At 45.6% G+C, this 18,122-nt stretch overlaps 1 protein-coding gene across 1 annotated transcript in view; it reads left to right on the top strand.

Annotated features, from left to right (window-relative positions):
• Positions 1-18,122, top strand: part of LOC114649178 (activin receptor type-1B-like) — a 98,310-nt gene that overhangs the window by 45,396 nt on the left and 34,792 nt on the right. The window contains exons 2-7 of the mRNA XM_028798647.2: positions 11,625-11,864; positions 11,976-12,227; positions 16,227-16,457; positions 16,567-16,734; positions 16,827-16,983; positions 17,093-17,217. Of these exons, the coding sequence (XP_028654480.1) occupies positions 11,625-11,864; positions 11,976-12,227; positions 16,227-16,457; positions 16,567-16,734; positions 16,827-16,983; positions 17,093-17,217 (1,173 nt within the window). The remainder of the gene's footprint in view (positions 1-11,624; positions 11,865-11,975; positions 12,228-16,226; positions 16,458-16,566; positions 16,735-16,826; positions 16,984-17,092; positions 17,218-18,122) is intronic.

The following is an 18,122-nucleotide window of genomic DNA, read 5'->3' as shown; positions in this document are numbered from 1 at the left end:
TTCATTAACGAAAACAATTGCTCACAAAGGTAAGTGCTTCCGAACATAGACAGTACTCTCGATGCCAACTTACAGATCTGCACATATGAGGGTGGCGCAGGTAAGTATACAAGCCTGGCACACCAACTTTGTTGTATTTTTCTCCTTCAGAATAGAATCTGACTGCAGTTCAATCAACTCCATTTGGAGATTCTCAGGCGCATTCTCAACATTGTAAGAGTAGGGAGACGTAAACCACGGAAAGTCCTGTTCATGTGAACTGAAATCACGAAAACGCTCACTGATTTCATTGCTCGGTAATTCAAGTTGGGAAAACAAATCCTCCAACAATCAAATTTTACTTTACTAAGTTTACTTCAAAGTTTATATTGTAAAATAAGCCGATATGTAAAAAGCCCCCCTGACTTACACTAATTGTACAAACTCAAAATCACAAACTCGCCAACTTCTCGCGTCCACTTCAGATCTTCAGCTGTAGTCTGCACTAACTGTTCGTTACAATACTAGCACAAAATTACATGAAACTAGAGCAAAAAAACGTGAAAATATGTGAGCTGTTACTACTCGTGATGGTCAGTTCTGCCCAGTGGCCAGTCTCAGCAGCCCGGCCAGTAGTGTAGCCTGCCAGGCTGCTGCAGCCTAGCACTTCAGTTGCAACGTCTCTGCCCATTAACTTTGGTCAAGGCTCGCGATGGGGGGGCAGGGATGGTGAACTCCAGGGGCCTCATGCATAACGCCGTGCGTAGAACTCACACTATAACATGGCGTAAGCACAAAAGCAGGAATGTGCGTACACACAGAAAAATCCAGATGCAGGAATCTGTGCGCACGCAAACTTCCACGTTCTTCCGCTACATAAATCACGATCAGCGTGAAAAGTAACGCACGTGCACGCGCCTACTGTCCCACCCCAACTCCTCCCAGAATTACGCATCTTTGAATATGCAAATCAATATAAATAGCCCTTAAGCTCAGCCTTCTGTGAAAAGACAATGGCAAAAGCACGGGGGGAAATATAAGAATTTCAGCGAATACCAAGTGGAGGCAAAGGAAAAACTTACTATTTGTTGGTTTAAACAGTGGTATAATCAACAAAATGAAGCTGATCAAGTGACAGAGTGTCGGAGAAACTCAAAAGTTCAAGTTCACAAAGTCGCACAGTGCCCGAAATAAAAAAGAAATCGCATATCAAAGTCGGCGTGAAAAGGCGAGTCGTAGCCCACCGTCTGAGTGTCATATGAAAGTGTATTAGGGTACAGACAAAAAAATAGGCACACAGTGGGGAAAAAAGAACGAAATGTCAACTTTAATCTCGAAATTTCCACTTTAATCACGTAGTTTATTTTGCCATTGAAGTAGAACATCATAAACTTCATCTTAAAATCGTTTAATTTACTAGTTTCTCAAATCCCATTGTAACTAAAGTAGGACGTTAAATGCTTTGTTTTGTATTTGATCTTCTATGTGCTCTACATGTGTGAATCCACTACCTGCTTTTTAAACGGGCTTTCTCTTTCTCCGACAGGACACAGAATCCATTACATTCGTGATATTATAGCTCTCTGAATAATTAAAATACTGAGATGTATACGTGATATCTTTTTCATGATAGGAGTTAAAGCATGTTATTAAACATGGGAACACGGTGGTGCAGTGCTTGTTCATGTCTCACGCAAGAGGCTTGCTGTGCCATGTGCAACCTTCAATGAAATAATTTATCACAGCAGTACTGTCTCTTTCAAACGTACTAACCTCCAATTCCTGTCCTTGCTTTTCTTTCTCCAAATACCCAATCGCTACACAATCAGCTCTGTAATAGACGTGAAGCCATCTGTAAGCTTAGAACGCCGATTCTTCAAAACTTTTAAGCATCATTGAAATATCTCCGTAGTACGTGTTTAATTATTCTATCCGTCTATCTTTCCAGTGTCGCGTCAGCACCAGCAATAATACAACGCAATGCAGGATCAATCCCTGAACTAGCTAGTGCTGTGGCACCGTGTCCTCACATGTTTAATTATTAACAATACAGATTATTTAAATGAAGTTAAAGTTTTATCTGTATAATATAATCAACATATTTTGCTGCATTTCATCTTAAAAATGATATCGTCATCATATGTATATATGCGCTTTATAAAGTGGCGCAGGTTGTGCAATATTATAACTGTAGTGCAAGTTTACAGTGAGGTAATTGTACTTATAAGTACTAACAGTTCTACAAGGAGCACTTGATGGACTGATTTAGTGTGTTTATAGATCTTGGGATGAAACTTTTTCTAAACCGCGAAGTCCGTACAGGGAAGTCTCTGAAGCGTTTTGCTGTGGCTCAGGCAGCGTCTGCTTCATGCTGTGTACCGATAATTCTCTTTCTGATCAGCTGCTGCTGTGATTCCCCACTCAGATACAGTGATATACCGTAGATACTCGCGTATAAGTCAAAAAATTTATGCCTTAAAATTCATTCAAAAACACACAGTCGACTTATCCACGGGGCAACACTAATTTCATTAAATAATTCTTTAAACTGTGAAATACCGTACTTGAATTTGAGCATTAGCTTTTGCAGGTTTTGGATAACAAAAATACCATTAGCTGCCAGTAGATGGCGGTAACCGGCAACATACACTCAACATTCATTTGGCGCAACGTTTTGCAGCTCTTTATTAAATTTGCATTGAATTGTTTCTGGAAGAAGCATTATTAGCCTACATATATTTAATTGCAGTTTATTAATAAAATATATCAATATATTAAGTTAAACTTCTTACCGGTACGAAAATGAATTCTGAAAAGAAGACAAGAGCATCGTATCCCACATCGTTCAAACTGAAAGTTATTCAGCGTGCTGAGGAAACCAATAATTGTGTGGCTGGCAGGGAGTTTTGCGTTAGCGAAAAACTTGTAAGAGATTGGATAAAAAATAAGCCTTCTCTACAAGCAATGCCAAAGTCTAAAAAAAGCATTGCGTTTTGGACTTTCGCCTTTCAGTGGACTGGAAAAGGACTTGAATGACTGGATTGTAGAATGCAGGCAAAATGGATATATTGTGACTCGTTCGAGCATTCGGTTACGGGCACTTCAATTGGCAAAAGAAGAAAAGTATTTAACGATCGATGGTAAGCCTTTGTTGAAATTTCAAGCATCGGCTGGCTGGTGTACGCGGTTTATGAACAGATATGGGCTGTGCCTTCGTCAGCGAACAAAAATCGCGCTGAAGCTGCCAAAAGATCTAGAAGAAAAGGTCAGTTCCTTTCATAAATTTATTATCAAGCAAAGACAAAGGCATGACTTTGATCTCAGTAACATTGGTAACATGGATGAAACGCCAATGACATTTGATATGCCGGGGAATCGAACTGTAGCAGGTATTGGTGAGAAGACCGTACTTATTAAGTCAACGGGCCATGAAAAAACCCATTTCACCGTTGTCCTCTCGTGCTTGGCAGATGGTACAAAGCTACGCCCAACGATAATATTCAAGAGGAAGTCGTTCCCAAAGAACATAAAATTTCCTGCAGGCATTACTGTTCGTGTACACCCCAAAGGCTGGATGAATGAGGCTGGAACGAAATTGTGGCTTCAAGATGTGTGGGCTAGGCGATCAGGAGCAGGGCAAAGTAAACGCCCGTCACTTTTGGTGTGGGACATGTTCCGCGCTCATACATCAGAGGATATAAAGGATGAAGCCAGGAAAATGGCTACTATGTTAGCTGTTATTCCCGGCGGACTGACATCGATGCTCCAGCCATTAGATGTTTGTTTAAACAAGCCATTCAAGGACAGAGTACGCAGCATGTGGCAGCAGTGGATGTGTTCTGGAGAAGTAAAATTAACAAAAGGAGGGAATTTGAAGAAACCAGACATTGATTTAGTAGCTAAATGGGTAAAGGAAGCTTGGGACTCAATTCCAGCAGAAATGATCAAAAAGTCGTTCTTGAAATGCGGCATCAGTAATGCTATGGATGGATCAGAAGATGATGCCATCTATGAAGACAAAGAATCAGCAGTAGATGATTCAACAGATGACGACAGCGAAGAGGAGGATGTTTATGCTGACGACGTCAAGGAAGAAGACTTTCACATTTTATTCGGACATTCTGATGACAAAGAATCGGACTTTGAAGGATTTGAAGAAGACACTTAGGGCCACTTTATTATATGCGAGGGACTTGAATACAAATTTATTTGAAATATTCTAACTGTAAGTAAATAAATAAAAATGTTTTTGGAGTTTTAATTTTGGCTTTCTAAAATTCTTCAAAGATTAAAATGTTGAAAGTCTGGGCCCAGGTACATTGGGTATAATTATGAAAGCTTTACCCTCGACTTATACGCGGACCATAATAAATTTCATAATTTTCGGCTTAAACAATACACTCGACTTATCTGCGAGGTCGACTAATAGGCGAGTATCTACGGTAAATACTCTGAGTGGTGCAGTGAGAGTAATATGGAAAAAGATGATCTGCTGTGGCAACCCTTAACGGGAGCAGCTGAAAGAAGAAGAAGATGCAGTGAGAGTTACAACGCTAAAGCAGTTATGGTATTTGGAATACTATGGCTATTCCCTGGACCATTATATTGCTGCAGGTTAATTACAATCAGATGCATTACACTAATAAACAATATGCAGTTAGTTTCAGTGTATTTATAAAGCCGTGTCAGGAATGTGGAGCTAAGAAAGAAAGGGTGTCCACACAGAAACAGTAGCACTGCTTTGACGCTGGGTGCCGCCAGTCTGCAAAACCGAGCGGAGAAATTGCGTATGCCAGCGGAAAAATTGCGTATGCCAGAGCATGAGGTACCATGGAAAATTGCGTGGCTTTATGCCAGGTTTAGGTTTTATACATCTCGATTTGAGTGTGGAAACGTTCGTACGCAACACTTCTGTGTGTACACACTGTTTATACATGAGGCCCCAGGCCTGGAATGCCGCAGTGGCTGCAGGTTTTCATTCTTGCCCTTTTCCTAATCAGTGACCAGTTTTCACTGCTAATTAACTTTTTCACCATCACTTTAATAGCCCAGTAAGAAGAGTTCAGCCCTCCGAATTGATTCCTTTCTTCATTAAATGAAAGCCAAGCAGAAATGAGATGTGAAACGAGCTAACAGATGTCCAGCTAAATTGGGGCTTCAAACTCCAAGCAATTTGTCACTTTCTTAATAAAAAGCCAATTCTTGCTGTTAATTAAACCCGTTATTTAATTCCTTGGTGATGGACAGGTTGACAGGCGAGATTAGACAGGAGTCCCTGTGGACTGTGATGTTTGCTGATGACATTGTGATCTGTAGTGAGAGTAGGGAGCAGGTTGAGGAGACCCTGGAGAGGTGGAGATATGAGAGGAGAGGAATGAAGGTCAGTTGGACCACCAAGACAAAATACATGTGTGTGAATGAGAGGGAGGTCAGTGGAATGGTGAGGATGAGGGGAGTAGAGTTGGCGAAGGTGGAGGAGTTTAAATACTTGGGATCAACAGTACAGAGTAACGGGGATTGTGGAAGAGAGGTGAAGAAGAGAGTGCAGGCAGGGTGAAGAGTGTCAGGAGTGATTTGTGACAGACGGGTATCAGCAAGAGTGAAAGGGAAGGTCTACAGGACGGCAGTGACACCAGCTATGTCATATGGGCTGGAGACGGTGGCACAGGAGACAGAGCTGGAGGTGGCAGAGTTAAAGATGCTAAGATTTACATTGGGTGTGACGAGGATGGACAGGATTAGAAATGAGGACATTACAGGGTCAGCTCAAGTTGGACGGTTGGGAGACAAAGACAGAGGTGAGATTGAGTTGGTTTGGACATGTGCAGAGGAGAGATGAGGGGTACATTGGGAGAAGGATGCTAAGGATAGAGCTGATAGGTAAGAGGAAAAGAGAAGGTTTGTGGATGTGGTGAGAGAGGACATGCAGGTGATGGGTGTGACAAAGCAAGATGCAGAGGACAGGAAGATATGGAAGAAGGTGATCCACCGTGGCAACCCCTGACGGGAGCAGCCGAAAGAAGAAGATGATTTAATCCCATGGCTTGTTGCTGCTCTCATTCTGCCACAGCAGACATTTCGAAAAATGTTGTTTTTCTGTTCTTTCTAAGAGCAACCGTCAAAATGTTTTGCTGACCTGAGAGATCAACCTTACCAAGACCATCACCATCACCATTCTTTAATTTCAGATGTTGTGCGATGGGCACAGGGGAGCTGGTCATGTGGTGGCTTGTTTTGTGTCTCATTATTGTTTGGCTGCTAATTAAAGAAAAAGAAACAACTATGGGGCCAGAGTCAAGTTAATTAAAACTGGTCACTAATTAAGAAGATGGTAAGAATGAAAACCTGCAGCCACTGTGGCCCTCCAGGACCGGAGTTCAACAGCCGTGCAGTAGACATATTGGGAGAGCATTCGCCCCCCCTGGCCTAGAGTATCAAGGAGCTGACGTCGCAGCTGCAACTATACTAGCAGATGACGTTTCCGGTACCATAATGCCATGAAAAAAACGCGCTTTTGTCAGAAGGCGGAAGTAAGAAAAGTCAATAAGTAACGCCAAAGATGCAGAATGATTCAGTCACCAACGATAGTAATCATTTTGTGCAAGTTTAGTGCTAACTAGGATCTGTCATGCGGGCCTCAACAGTGAGCCGGATCATCCTCGGGGAAACGCGCCACATGGCCGTAGTGCCGTAACTGACGCTCCCTCACTATGCAGGTTGTGTGCCTCATTCGGGACCCCGTGAGCAACACAAAAGTCTCACACTAGCGGTACCCAAGGATTCTCTGAAGAGACCACATGAAGGAGTCGAGTGTTTGTCTCAGGTCACTGGATAGTGTCCATGTCTCACAAGTAGGAAGCACCAAGACTGTAAAGACTTGGACCTTTGTCCTTTTGTGCCTCATGAGACCTCATGACCCCCCCACACCATGTTCTCCCAATCTGTATATATAATTCACTAAGCCAGCACAAGCAAGACACCCATGGAAGCACGCCCACCAACTCTTAAGACCATTGGATATGACGACAACTCAAGAGTCACGCCCACCTACTCGGACACAGCAACTCACAATACACGGCGTCACTCGCGTTCGTCTCTGCTACACTCCACATGCACCTCTGAGCATCGTTGACTTTTCATTATTCTTTTCGGTTATGACGCACGACCGCGTCCACCATCGCAAACTGTTTTACACGCCATGGTCTTAGAGTTGGTGGGCGGGTCTCCGTGAGTTGCTCTTGCGAGCGGGCACATGACCAGACGGTGTGTATGCTTCGAGAACGAGGGTGGACGCGACCGGACCATCTAAGAGAAGTCATGTTTGTCGCGGATGTGAATCGCTGTATGCAGCGTGTAAAACAGTTTGTTTGTCGCAGATGTGAATCACTGAATGAGCGTGCAACGGCGGTCCTCCAATTGTCGGTCACGGACAATTGTATGTTGCCCTCTCCAGAGTTCCATCTTTTCATTCACCTACAGTCGTATCCTCAAACCCTCCCCATTTGGACAACTGTGTCTTTCAGGACGTGTTCACCCATCAATACATAATTATGCGGTGTATGCTGCGCCGTGGGTTGGCTAGTTGTAAACAACTCGCTTTGCTCGCCTACCTCCGGTGTTTGGTAACCCAAAATACATTGATGAATGTGTGAGATATATTGGAGTGTAAAGGTGTAGATGACGAACAAAGGAAGTATATTCATTAATCCTAATGAATGTTCACTAATAGTGGACTCATTACAGAATGCGTGCCTGCTTTGCTTCCGCAGTTTCAGACGCGCGTTGTAGGCGCCTGCGTTCATTGATTTTATCCAGGCGGGCTCGTTTTTGTATCTCCGTCAGTCGAGCACTGTCGTTTTGAACCCGTGCCTGCTTTGCTTCCGCGGTTTGAGACGCGCGTTGTAGGCGTCCACGTTCATTGTATTTGTCCATGCGGGCTCATGTTTGTAGCTCCGTTAGTCGAGCGGTTTGGTTTTGGAGCCGAGACAGTTTTGCTTCTGCGGTTTCAGACGCGCGTTGTAGGCGCCTACATCTATTGTTTTTGTCCATGCGGGCTCGTTTTTTTTAGCTCTGTTAGATAGATAGATAGATAGATAGATAGATACTTTACTAATCCCAATGGGAAATTCACATTCTTCAGCAGCAGCATACTGATACAATAAATAATATTAAATTAAAGAATGGTAATAATGCAGGTGAAAAACAGACAATAACTATGTATAATGTTGAATGTTAACGTTTACCCCCCCGGGTGGAATTAAAGAGTCGCATAGTTTGGGGGAGAAACGATCAGTGGAGCAGGACAGTGACAGCAGTCTGTCACTGAAGCTGCTCTTCTGTCTGGAGATGATCCTATTAAGTGGATGCAGTGGATTCTCCATAATTGATAGGAGCCTGCTGAGCGCCCTTCGCTCTGCCACAGATGTTAAACTGTCCAGCTCCATGCCAACAATAGAGCTTGCCTTCCTCACCAGTTTGTCCAGGCGTGAGGCGTCTTTCCTCTTAATGCTGCCTCCCCAGCACACCACCGCGTAGAAGAGGGCGCTCGCCACAACTGTCTGATAGAACATCTGCAGCATCTTATTGCAGATGTTGAAGGACGCCAGCCTTCTAAGGAAGTATAACCGGCTCTGTCCTTTCTTGCACAGCGCATCAGTATTGGCAGTCCAGTCTAATTTATCATCCAGCTGCACTCCCAGATATTTATAGGTCTGCACCATCTGCACACAGTCACCTTTGATGATCACTGGGTCTATGAGGGGTCTGGGCCTCCTAAAATCCACCACCAGCTCTTTGGTTTTGCTGGTGTTCAGGTGTAGGTGGTTTGAGTCGCACCATTTAACAGAGTCATTGATTAGGTCCCTATACTCCTCCTCCTGCCCACTCCTGATGCAGCCCACGATAGCAGTGTCATCAGCGAACTTTTGCATGTGGCAGGACTCCGAGTTGTATTGGAAGTCTGATGTATATAGGCTGAACAGGACCGGAGAAAGTACAGTCCCCTGTGGCACTCCTGTGTTGCTGACCACAATGTCAGACGTGCAGTTCCCAAGACGCACATACTGAGGTCTGTCTTTAAGATAGTCCACGATCCATGCCACTAGGTATGAATCTACTCCCATCTCTGTCAGCTTGTCCCTAAGGAGCAGAAGTTGGATTGTGTTGAAGGCGCTAGAGAAGTCTAGAAACATAATTCTTACAGCGCCACTGCCTCTGTCCAAGTGAGAGAGGGATCAGTGTAGCATATAGATGATGGCATCCTCCGCTCCCACCTTCTCCTGATATGCAAACTGTTATTGGAGTTAGTGGAGCTGTATAATTTTAGAGCAGTGATCGTGACTCCATTAGTTCTCCGTTGTTTACCGTTAGTAATATGAATAATTGCACTTACTGTTAATACGGAGCGTTTTCTGTGGTACCGTTAATAATGCATCACTGTAATGTGATTCACTTATGCTGTATAGTTTGGACGTGTGAGGATGACGTACGTTTAAAACGGAGCGTTCGTTTATTCTTATTACACGTTGTAGGCGCCTTCGGCTTTCGTACTAACTCGCACCTTCCATACTATTATGCTGTGTATGGTGGACCTTTGTGGACTCCGTACTTTTTCCCGTTTCACTCTGGGGCAGGGGGCTGAATCCTCTTTTTTTGTGTGGCTGTGTTGTTACCTATGGGCGCGTTGCCTCATTTCTTATTAATTACGTTAGTTGAGCTAATATTATACCTCCAGTGCCGTGTGTGTGTTTCATGTGGTACTCATTGTAGGCGCATTCGACCTCCGTACTCTCTCTGGTTTGATTGTGGGGCTGGACACCGAAGCCTGTTGTGTTTGTTTTGTCTGTGAGTACTCATATTATTGTATTACTGTAATGTGATTCACATATGCTGTGGAGTCCGTATCTCTGGGGCTTCTGTACCATCTCGGGGGGTCTGCCTGCGGTGTGTTAGACGCGCGTTGTAGGCGCCCGCACCTTCCGTACTATGTCGGGTTTGACTATGCTGTGTAGTGTGGACAGTTAGGGTTCCGTATTGTCTGTGCTCGTTGCTTTATGTCGTATTTCCGTTAGTTGAGCTCTTTCGGTTTTGGTGGTGTATCAGAATTCGCTTGCGGTGGTGAGCTATGGTTCAGAAACGCGTTGTAGGCGCCTGTGCTTTCCGTACTATCTTGGGTTTGATTATGCTGTGTGTTGTGGACCTTTGTGGACTCCGTAGTATTTCCCGTTTCACTCTGGGGCAGTGGGCTGAATCCTCTTTATTGTGTGGCTGTGTGGTTAGCTATGGGCGCGTTGCCTCATTTCTTATTTACGTTAGTTGAGCTCCTTCATTATTGAGCTGTGACTACTTAGTTCTCGGTGGATCAGACTTCGCTCGCTGTCGGCGCCTGCGCACTATGTCTCATGCGTCCATGGGCATGCCATGTACCTGCGTCCATATCCGGTTTATTCTCGGTTAGTAATATGGATATACCTGCTATTGTAACATCCCATACTAATCATGGGACTCTTCTATAATAATTCTTTGCATTTTTATATAGCGCTTAATATTGAGTCCTCTTATTAAAATAGTCTCCTTTCGTGGTGTAATGCAGGGGTGTCGCACTCCTGTCCTGGAGAGGGCCACAGTGACTGCAGGTTTTCATTCTCATTCTTTTCCTAATCGTTTTTTCCCTTCATTCTAACAGCCCTGTTTTTAAGAATTGATTTCTTTTCTTCATTAAATAGCAGCCAATCAGAAATGAGACGTGAAACGAGCCAACAGATGACCAGCTAAAATGGAGCTTCAGACTCCAACCAGTCTCTTAATGAGAAGCCGATTCTTGCTGTTAATTAGGCCCATTATTGAATATCATGCCTTGTTGCTGTTCTCATTCTGCCACAGCAGACATTTCCAAATTTGTTGATTTTTCTGATTTTTTTTTTTCTAAGAATGCCGTCAAAATGTTTTGGTGACCTGAGAGATCTACTTTACTGGGACCGTCCCCTTTCTTCATTTTCAGATATTGTGTGATGGGCACCGGCGAGCTGGTCATGTGGCGACTCGTTTTGTGTCTCATTGTTGTTTGGCTGCTAAAAAAGGAAAAAGAAACAACTAAGAGACATATGAATGAAAACAAAAGAAGTTAATTAGCAGTAAAAAGTGGTCACTAATTAAGAAGAGGGTTAGAATGAAATCCTGCAGCCACTGTGGCCCTCCAGGACTGCTGTAACGTCTGATGTTCTTCCCTCCCTCACGCTTTTAGTACATCTATAATATCGTTACGTGTACCTTCTTCTGTGTGTTGTTTAACTCTCACTTGCATTTTCGATTGCGCTCTGCTGTCTGGATGAGTCACTGGGCGAGGGAGTGTGATGATTGTACTGTCACTCGCAGCCAACAGTGAGCACAGTGTGATGGCCTCGCAGATTGAGAGGTGTTGTGCGGCTGGCTGCTATCCAGGCTTCTCCTCCTCGGCTTTCACACCAGCAGGGCGATTTACTGAGCAGTAATACCCGCTAGACGGCCGTAAAGAACGCCATGACCTGTCTCGACCTCCTCCAATCACAGGGTGGGGCGGACACCGCCATAGGGCATTGACTGGGTTGACAGGATGCCTTTTCCAGCAAGACTTTTAACCCCTGGTGATCTTTCTGTTTTCTCCCCAGCTTTGAAATGCAACTGTACCGAATGCGAGAAGAAAAATTTCCAGTGTGAAACGGATGGTGCATGCATGGCTTCCATCTCTAACATCAATGGCTTGGAGCACCACATCCGTGCCTGCATTCCTCGTGCCAGCCTTGTTCCTGCAGGCCAGCCCTTCTACTGCCTTAGCTCCAAGGACTTGCTCAACACACACTGCTGCTACACCGATTTCTGTAATAGCCTTGACCTCCGGGTGCCCAGTGGTGAGTGAAGGTTTTTCTTTTGACCCAGACATCTGCATGGTGGCTTCTTGTGCTAAACTCGTTCCTGAAAAGCTGCACCTTTTTTTTTTTTTTTTTTCCCCCCTGTCTCAGGAATCCCCGGAATTGACTACTCGCCATCAGGCTGGGGCTTAGTGGAGCTGGTGGCCGTGATAGCTGGCCCGGTTTTCCTCTTGTTCGTGGTCCTCATCGTGGCGGTGTTTCTCTTCCAACACCATCAGCGCGTCTACCATAACAGGCAGCGTTTAGACGTGGAGGATCCTTCCTGTGACCACCTGTATCTTGCCAAGGACAAGACACTGCAGGACCTCATCTTTGACCTCTCTACTTCAGGGTCTGGTTCTGGTAAGCCACTCGTTTATAGAACATTCATAACGAGTCTGTTGTTGCTTCAGAGTACAGTTATGGACAAAAGTTTTGAGAATGAGCCCAGTGTTGGTTTTCACAAAGTCTGCTGCTTCAGTGTTTTTAGATCTTTATGTCAGATGAAATACTGAAGGAGAATGAGAAGCAGCTCAGAAGTTTCAAAGGCTTTCATTGACAATGACATGAAGTTGATGCACAGAGTGTCCATATCTGCAGTGTTGGCCCTTCTTTGTTTTTCAAGACCTCTGCGATTCGCCCTTTCAGGCTGTCAATCAACTTCTGGGCCCAATCCTGACTGACTAGCAAGCCCGCGATTCTCGAAAGAATCGCAAATCCAAGCATGGCAATCACTTTCTGTTCCCTCCGATATTTGGAGGGATGAAATAATCATGGAGGGTGGGTGCGTCCTGGGAAAGTTCATTTAATTAAATAAACATATTTACGCCCATTGTGTTTATCCATGCGGGCTCGTTTTGTATTTCAGTTAGTTGAGCTCTTTCATTTGTGGAGCCGTGACGTCTTTGCTTCTGGTGTGTCTGAAGAGCGTTTTAGGAGCCTCCATGTATTGTATTTATCCATGCGGTCTCGTCTTTGTTCTGTGGCTGTGTCATTAGGTAGAAGTCGTTTACTGTTAGGAAGCATAATCCAAATTACATTTAATACTGAATTACCATTCTGTGATTCAAATATGCCACACCGACTGCTGGCACAGAGGATGAGAGCAAGTGTAGTTTACAGGTTGTGGTGCTTGGGCGCCACGTACTGACTCTGGGAAGTAAGGGCTTGGTTTTGTATTACAAATCGTTGAGCTCTTTCCATTTGGAGCCGTGACTCCTTTGCCTCTGCTGACACCGACTGCTGGTACAGTGGATTAGAGCAAGTTCCGCTGGGTTTGACTCTGGGGAGCTGCGTGTCAGTGCGCATGCGCCTCGGTGTGTCCGCCGTCCGTGTTTCGTTTTGGAGCCTTGACTTCTTTGCTTCTGGTGTTTGTGAAGCGCATTGTAGGAGCTTCCGTTTATTGTTTTTATCCATGCGGCCTCGTTTTTGTTTCTCTGTTACTGAATTACCGTTATGTGATTCAGACATGCCACACAGACTGCTGGCACAGTGGATTACAGCAAGTTTAGTTTACAGGTTGTGTTGTTTGGGCGCCACCTACTGACTCTGGGAAGCCGCTGCGTTTGACTCTGGGGCGCCGTGGCGCACTGCGCATGCGCTTCGGTGTGTCCGCCGTGCATAAATTAAACTGTGGTTTAGTAGTATAGATGGCCACCGCCCATTCTTGCAAAGTCAGAATTGGTGGCTTTTTGCTTGTCCACCCGCCTCTTGCATTGCCATCTTAAAAGCGTTATAACCCCCCCACCCCCTGGGCAAAGCAGTACACTGGGCCCACTACCTACACAACCACACAGATTAGCATTGGACCCCCAGGCAACTGCCCAGCATACCCATGCGTTAACATAGCCCTGGCCTCTTGAGGATTGACCCCAAATTCTCAAATGGGGAGTTTCCTGACCATGGACCCCAAATGTCAGTGATTTGATCCTCGAGCTACTCACTTCTCATTTTTTGATTGTCAATGACATGACGTTGATGCACAGAGCGTCCATATCTGCAGTGTTGGCCCTTCTTTCTTTTTCAAGACCTCTGGGATTCGCCCTGGCAGGCTGTCAATCAACTTCTGGGCCCAATCCTGACTGATGGCCGCCGCCCATTCTTGCAGAATCAGAACTGGTGGCTTTTTGTTTGTCCACCCGCCTCTTGCAGGGCTGTCTTAACAGCATTATAGGTCCCCCCCGGGCAAAACAGTGCACTGGGCCCCCCCCTACCTATACAACCACTCAGCAAGTCACAACATTCATAGATTAGGATGGGACCCCCAGGCAACTGCCCAGTGTGCTCATGCGTTAAGATAGCCCTGGCCTCTTGAGGATTTGACCCCAAGTTCTCGATGGGGAGTTTTCTGGCCATGGACCCCAAATGTTGAAGTTTTGTTCCCAGTGCCACTCAGTTCTCACTTTTGAATGACAATGACATGACGTTTATGCACAAAGTGTCCATATCTGCAGTGTTGGCCCTTCTTTCTTTTTCCAAGAACTCTGTGATTCGCCCTGGCAGACTGTCAATCAATTTCTGGGCCCAATCCTGACTGATGGCCGCCACCCATTCTTGTATAATCAGAATTGGTGGGTTTTTGTTTGTCCACCCGCCTCTTGACCCCAAATTCTCAAAGGGGAGTTTCCTGGCCATGGACCCCAAATGTCGATGTTTTGTTCCCCCAAGCCACTAAGTTGTCACTTTTGCCTTCTGGCCCAGTGCTGCATCATGTTGGTCACCAGACTGTTGTTGGATGGTTGGCAGAAGTTGCTCTCAAAGGATGTTTGGGTCCCATTCTTTACTCCTGGCTGTGTTCTTAGGCCAAATTATGAGTGAGCCCACCGCCTTGGCTGAGAAGCAACCCTACACTTTCTTTGTTTTTTTTTTTTTTGTTCTTTATTTCGCCTTTTACAATTTCTTATATTAGGGATATGTTACTTTTTGCATACCCCTTGGAGTCAGGGCACAGGGTCAGCGATTGTACAGCACCTCTGGAGCAATTGTAGGTTAAGGACCTTGCTCAAGGGCCCAGTAGAGTAGGATCTGTCTTGGCAGTGACAGGGAATTGAACCAGCACCCTTCTGGGTACCAACGCAGATCCTTATGAATGGTCTCGGGATGCTTTACTGTTGGCGTGACACAGGACTGATGGTAGCACTACTGATGGTAACAAGTTCTGAATCGAGAGTTTCCTGGCCATGGACCCCAAACTTTAATGTTTTGTCCCCCCAAGCCACTCAATTGTCACTTTTGCCTTCTGGCCCGGTGCTCCGTCATGTTGGTCACCAGACTGTTGTTGGATGGTGGGTGGAAGTTGCTCTCGGTTGATGTTTGGGTTCCATTCTTTATTCCTGGCTGTGTTCTGAGCCCTGCACTGCCTTGGCTGGTATGAATGGTCTCCGGATGCTTCACTGTTGGCCTGGCACAGGACTGATGGTAGCGCCGCTCACCTTTTCCTTTTTCTGGATCAATCCGGAAAGGGGATTCATCAGAGCCAATGGCTTGACCCCAGCAGTCCAATCCGAGAATATCAGTCTGTCCATGATGGCTTCTTTGCTGCCCTTCTTGACACCCACCAGGCCATCCTCCAAAAGTCTTCGCCTCACTGCCACCTGCCTGCTGCCATTCCTGAATAAGCTCTGCCCTTGCGGTGTCCGCAGCTGAATCCACTTTAGGAGACGCTGCTGGTGCTTGCTGGACTCTCTTGGACGCCATGACGCCTTTGTCACCTTTCTATTGTAACTCCATCAGCGTGACAGAGTGACCGCCAGCCTTGTCCTCATCACTCTCACCTGAGTTAATGAAAGGATCACTGAGGCGACGTCAGCAGGTCCATTGATGGCAGGGCTGACATGCAGTGGTTTTTTGGGATGAAGTTCATTTTCACGCCAGTGAGGGTCTTTAGAATTCATTGCCATTCATCTGATCGCTCGTCAGAACATTCTGGAGTCGATGCAAAATGCCATCATATAATAACTGAGGCAGCAAACTTGGTGAAAATTCATATTTGTGTCATTCTCAAAACTTGTGGCCACAACTGTATGTTAAAAATAGCAGCAGCCCCAGTACTGCCCCCTGCTGGTCACCACTCTTAATTTCAGCCAGTTCTGATGAGGTTCCTCGCACCATCATCCTCTGCTTTCTGTGTATGAGCCCATTCTCCATCCACACACCACTGATCCCTTGTCAGAACGTTCTGGAGTCGATGCCAATGGCTATCATATAAAAACCAAGGCAGCAAACTTGGTGAAAATTCATATTTGTGCCATTCTGTAAACTCTTGGCCACGACTGTACACCTGTTTGTTTCTTTCTACACGTTCTCACTGCTCCGCATGCTTGACGTTTCCTGAGCTTTCTGAGTGCTGCTGTTGTCCTGCAGGGCTCCCACTGTTTGTCCAGCGCACTGTGGCCAGAACCATCGTCCTACAGGAGATCATCGGTAAGGGCCGCTTTGGCGAGGTGTGGCGAGGAAAATGGCGTGGAGGGGACGTGGCTGTGAAGATATTCTCATCCCGAGAGGAACGCTCCTGGTTCCGTGAAGCCGAAATTTACCAGACCATCATGCTGCGACACGAGAACATCCTGGGATTCATTGCAGCAGACAACAAAGGTGACTTGGCCATTGGGGACTTTATTTGTGTGTTACTTTTGTTTGTTTTGTTGTGTTTTAATGACGTAGGGGGTCTTTGGCAAATCACCGATTCCCATGCTTCCTGCAGATAATGGCACGTGGACACAGCTGTGGCTGGTGTCCGACTACCATGAGCACGGCTCTCTCTTTGACTACTTGAACCGCTACACGGTGACCATTGAGGGCATGATCAAGTTGGCTCTTTCAGCAGCAAGTGGCTTGGCACACTTGCACATGGAGATTGTTGGCACTCAAGGTTAGTATTGTGTGTGAGTGAGCCGAGCATGAGGGGTGACAATCCGGTGGGAGGACCCGACCTTTTCAGGCTGCCAACCTGTTCTGTTCCAGGTAAGCCTGGAATTGCCCACCGAGATCTGAAGTCCAAGAATATCCTGGTAAAGAAGAATGGCACGTGTGCCATTGCTGACCTGGGCCTGGCTGTACGACACGACTCTGTAACGGACACCATCGACATCGCTCCCAATCAGCGTGTGGGGACTAAACGGTAGGGGCCTGTTTACCATATGGGCCACGTGGCCGGAGCAGAAGCAGCGTGGTCTACTTTGCAGAGCTCAGTTCGTTGGTGTGACTTAAATGCGGCATTTTGTTTGCAGGTACATGGCTCCAGAAGTTCTGGATGAGACTATTAATATGAAGCATTTTGATGCCTTCAAGTGTGCAGACATCTATGCACTTGGCCTTGTCTACTGGGAGATTGCCCGAAGGAGTAATGCTGGAGGTAAGGATGCTTGCTGGATGTTGGGGACACAGTGGGTTGAGGTCTGGGCTCTGTTATCATTCCTCATCGCCTCACAATGGCGGACTCTGACTCTGTTCCACCCAGTTAGAGGTCGGCTTTAACACTGGTATGCAGTCTGGTTCACCCCGATGATAACCCATGATTACTCGGAAGCATTTTATGACACATATTGTCATGTGGTGTCACTGCATCAGTCTACAACTTATTGGCTGGACATTTGTATCCAGCAGGGGGCAATGGTGCTCTTGTTGGAATGAGTTCTTTTTTATTTGCGACATGTTACATAATCTGAAACTACATGGATCTTCTCATATAATGTGGTGCTGTGGCTGTCCAGGATTTCAAATCACCTGTAGCTTGCAAACCATTTGACATATTGACGTGAAATTTGGTACACATATAGTATGTGACCTGTACTGTCCGCTTTTGGAGTGATGATTGACCTCTAAGGCCAAATATCATATATACCTATGTCTCTCTTGTTTTTTTTGTTTTGTTTGGTCAGTGCGGCTTTGACATCATGGACCATAAGGTGCATACTAATTCAGCGTAAGCAGGAACACTAAATAAAACTGAGTAACAAAAATCAAGTGACAGTGAGATACGAAGAAGGAAGGCAGATTCACCAACGTTTGTGTGTCAGCTTTTATCCCAACAGATCAGAGAATGTCCAGTTCCATTGTCTCAAAACGCCACTTACATCTACAGTAATTCCCAGTTTCAGATAAAAAGTAACCGCGTCAGATCTTGGGTATCATGATCGTGACTGAGAGAATAAAAGTGGAAAAAAAAAAACGCCAAGTTTTACAAGTACAGTGGAACCTCCGGTAACGACTGTAATTCGTTCCAAAACTCTGGTCGTGACCAATGTTCCCTCTAAGGAG

Source organism: Erpetoichthys calabaricus, chromosome 3, assembly GCF_900747795.2.
Source record: "Erpetoichthys calabaricus chromosome 3, fErpCal1.3, whole genome shotgun sequence".
Classification (NCBI taxonomy): Eukaryota; Metazoa; Chordata; class Cladistia; order Polypteriformes; family Polypteridae; genus Erpetoichthys; species Erpetoichthys calabaricus.
Note: the sequence above shows the minus strand (reverse complement) of the source record. Positions and strands in the feature narration are given on the sequence as shown.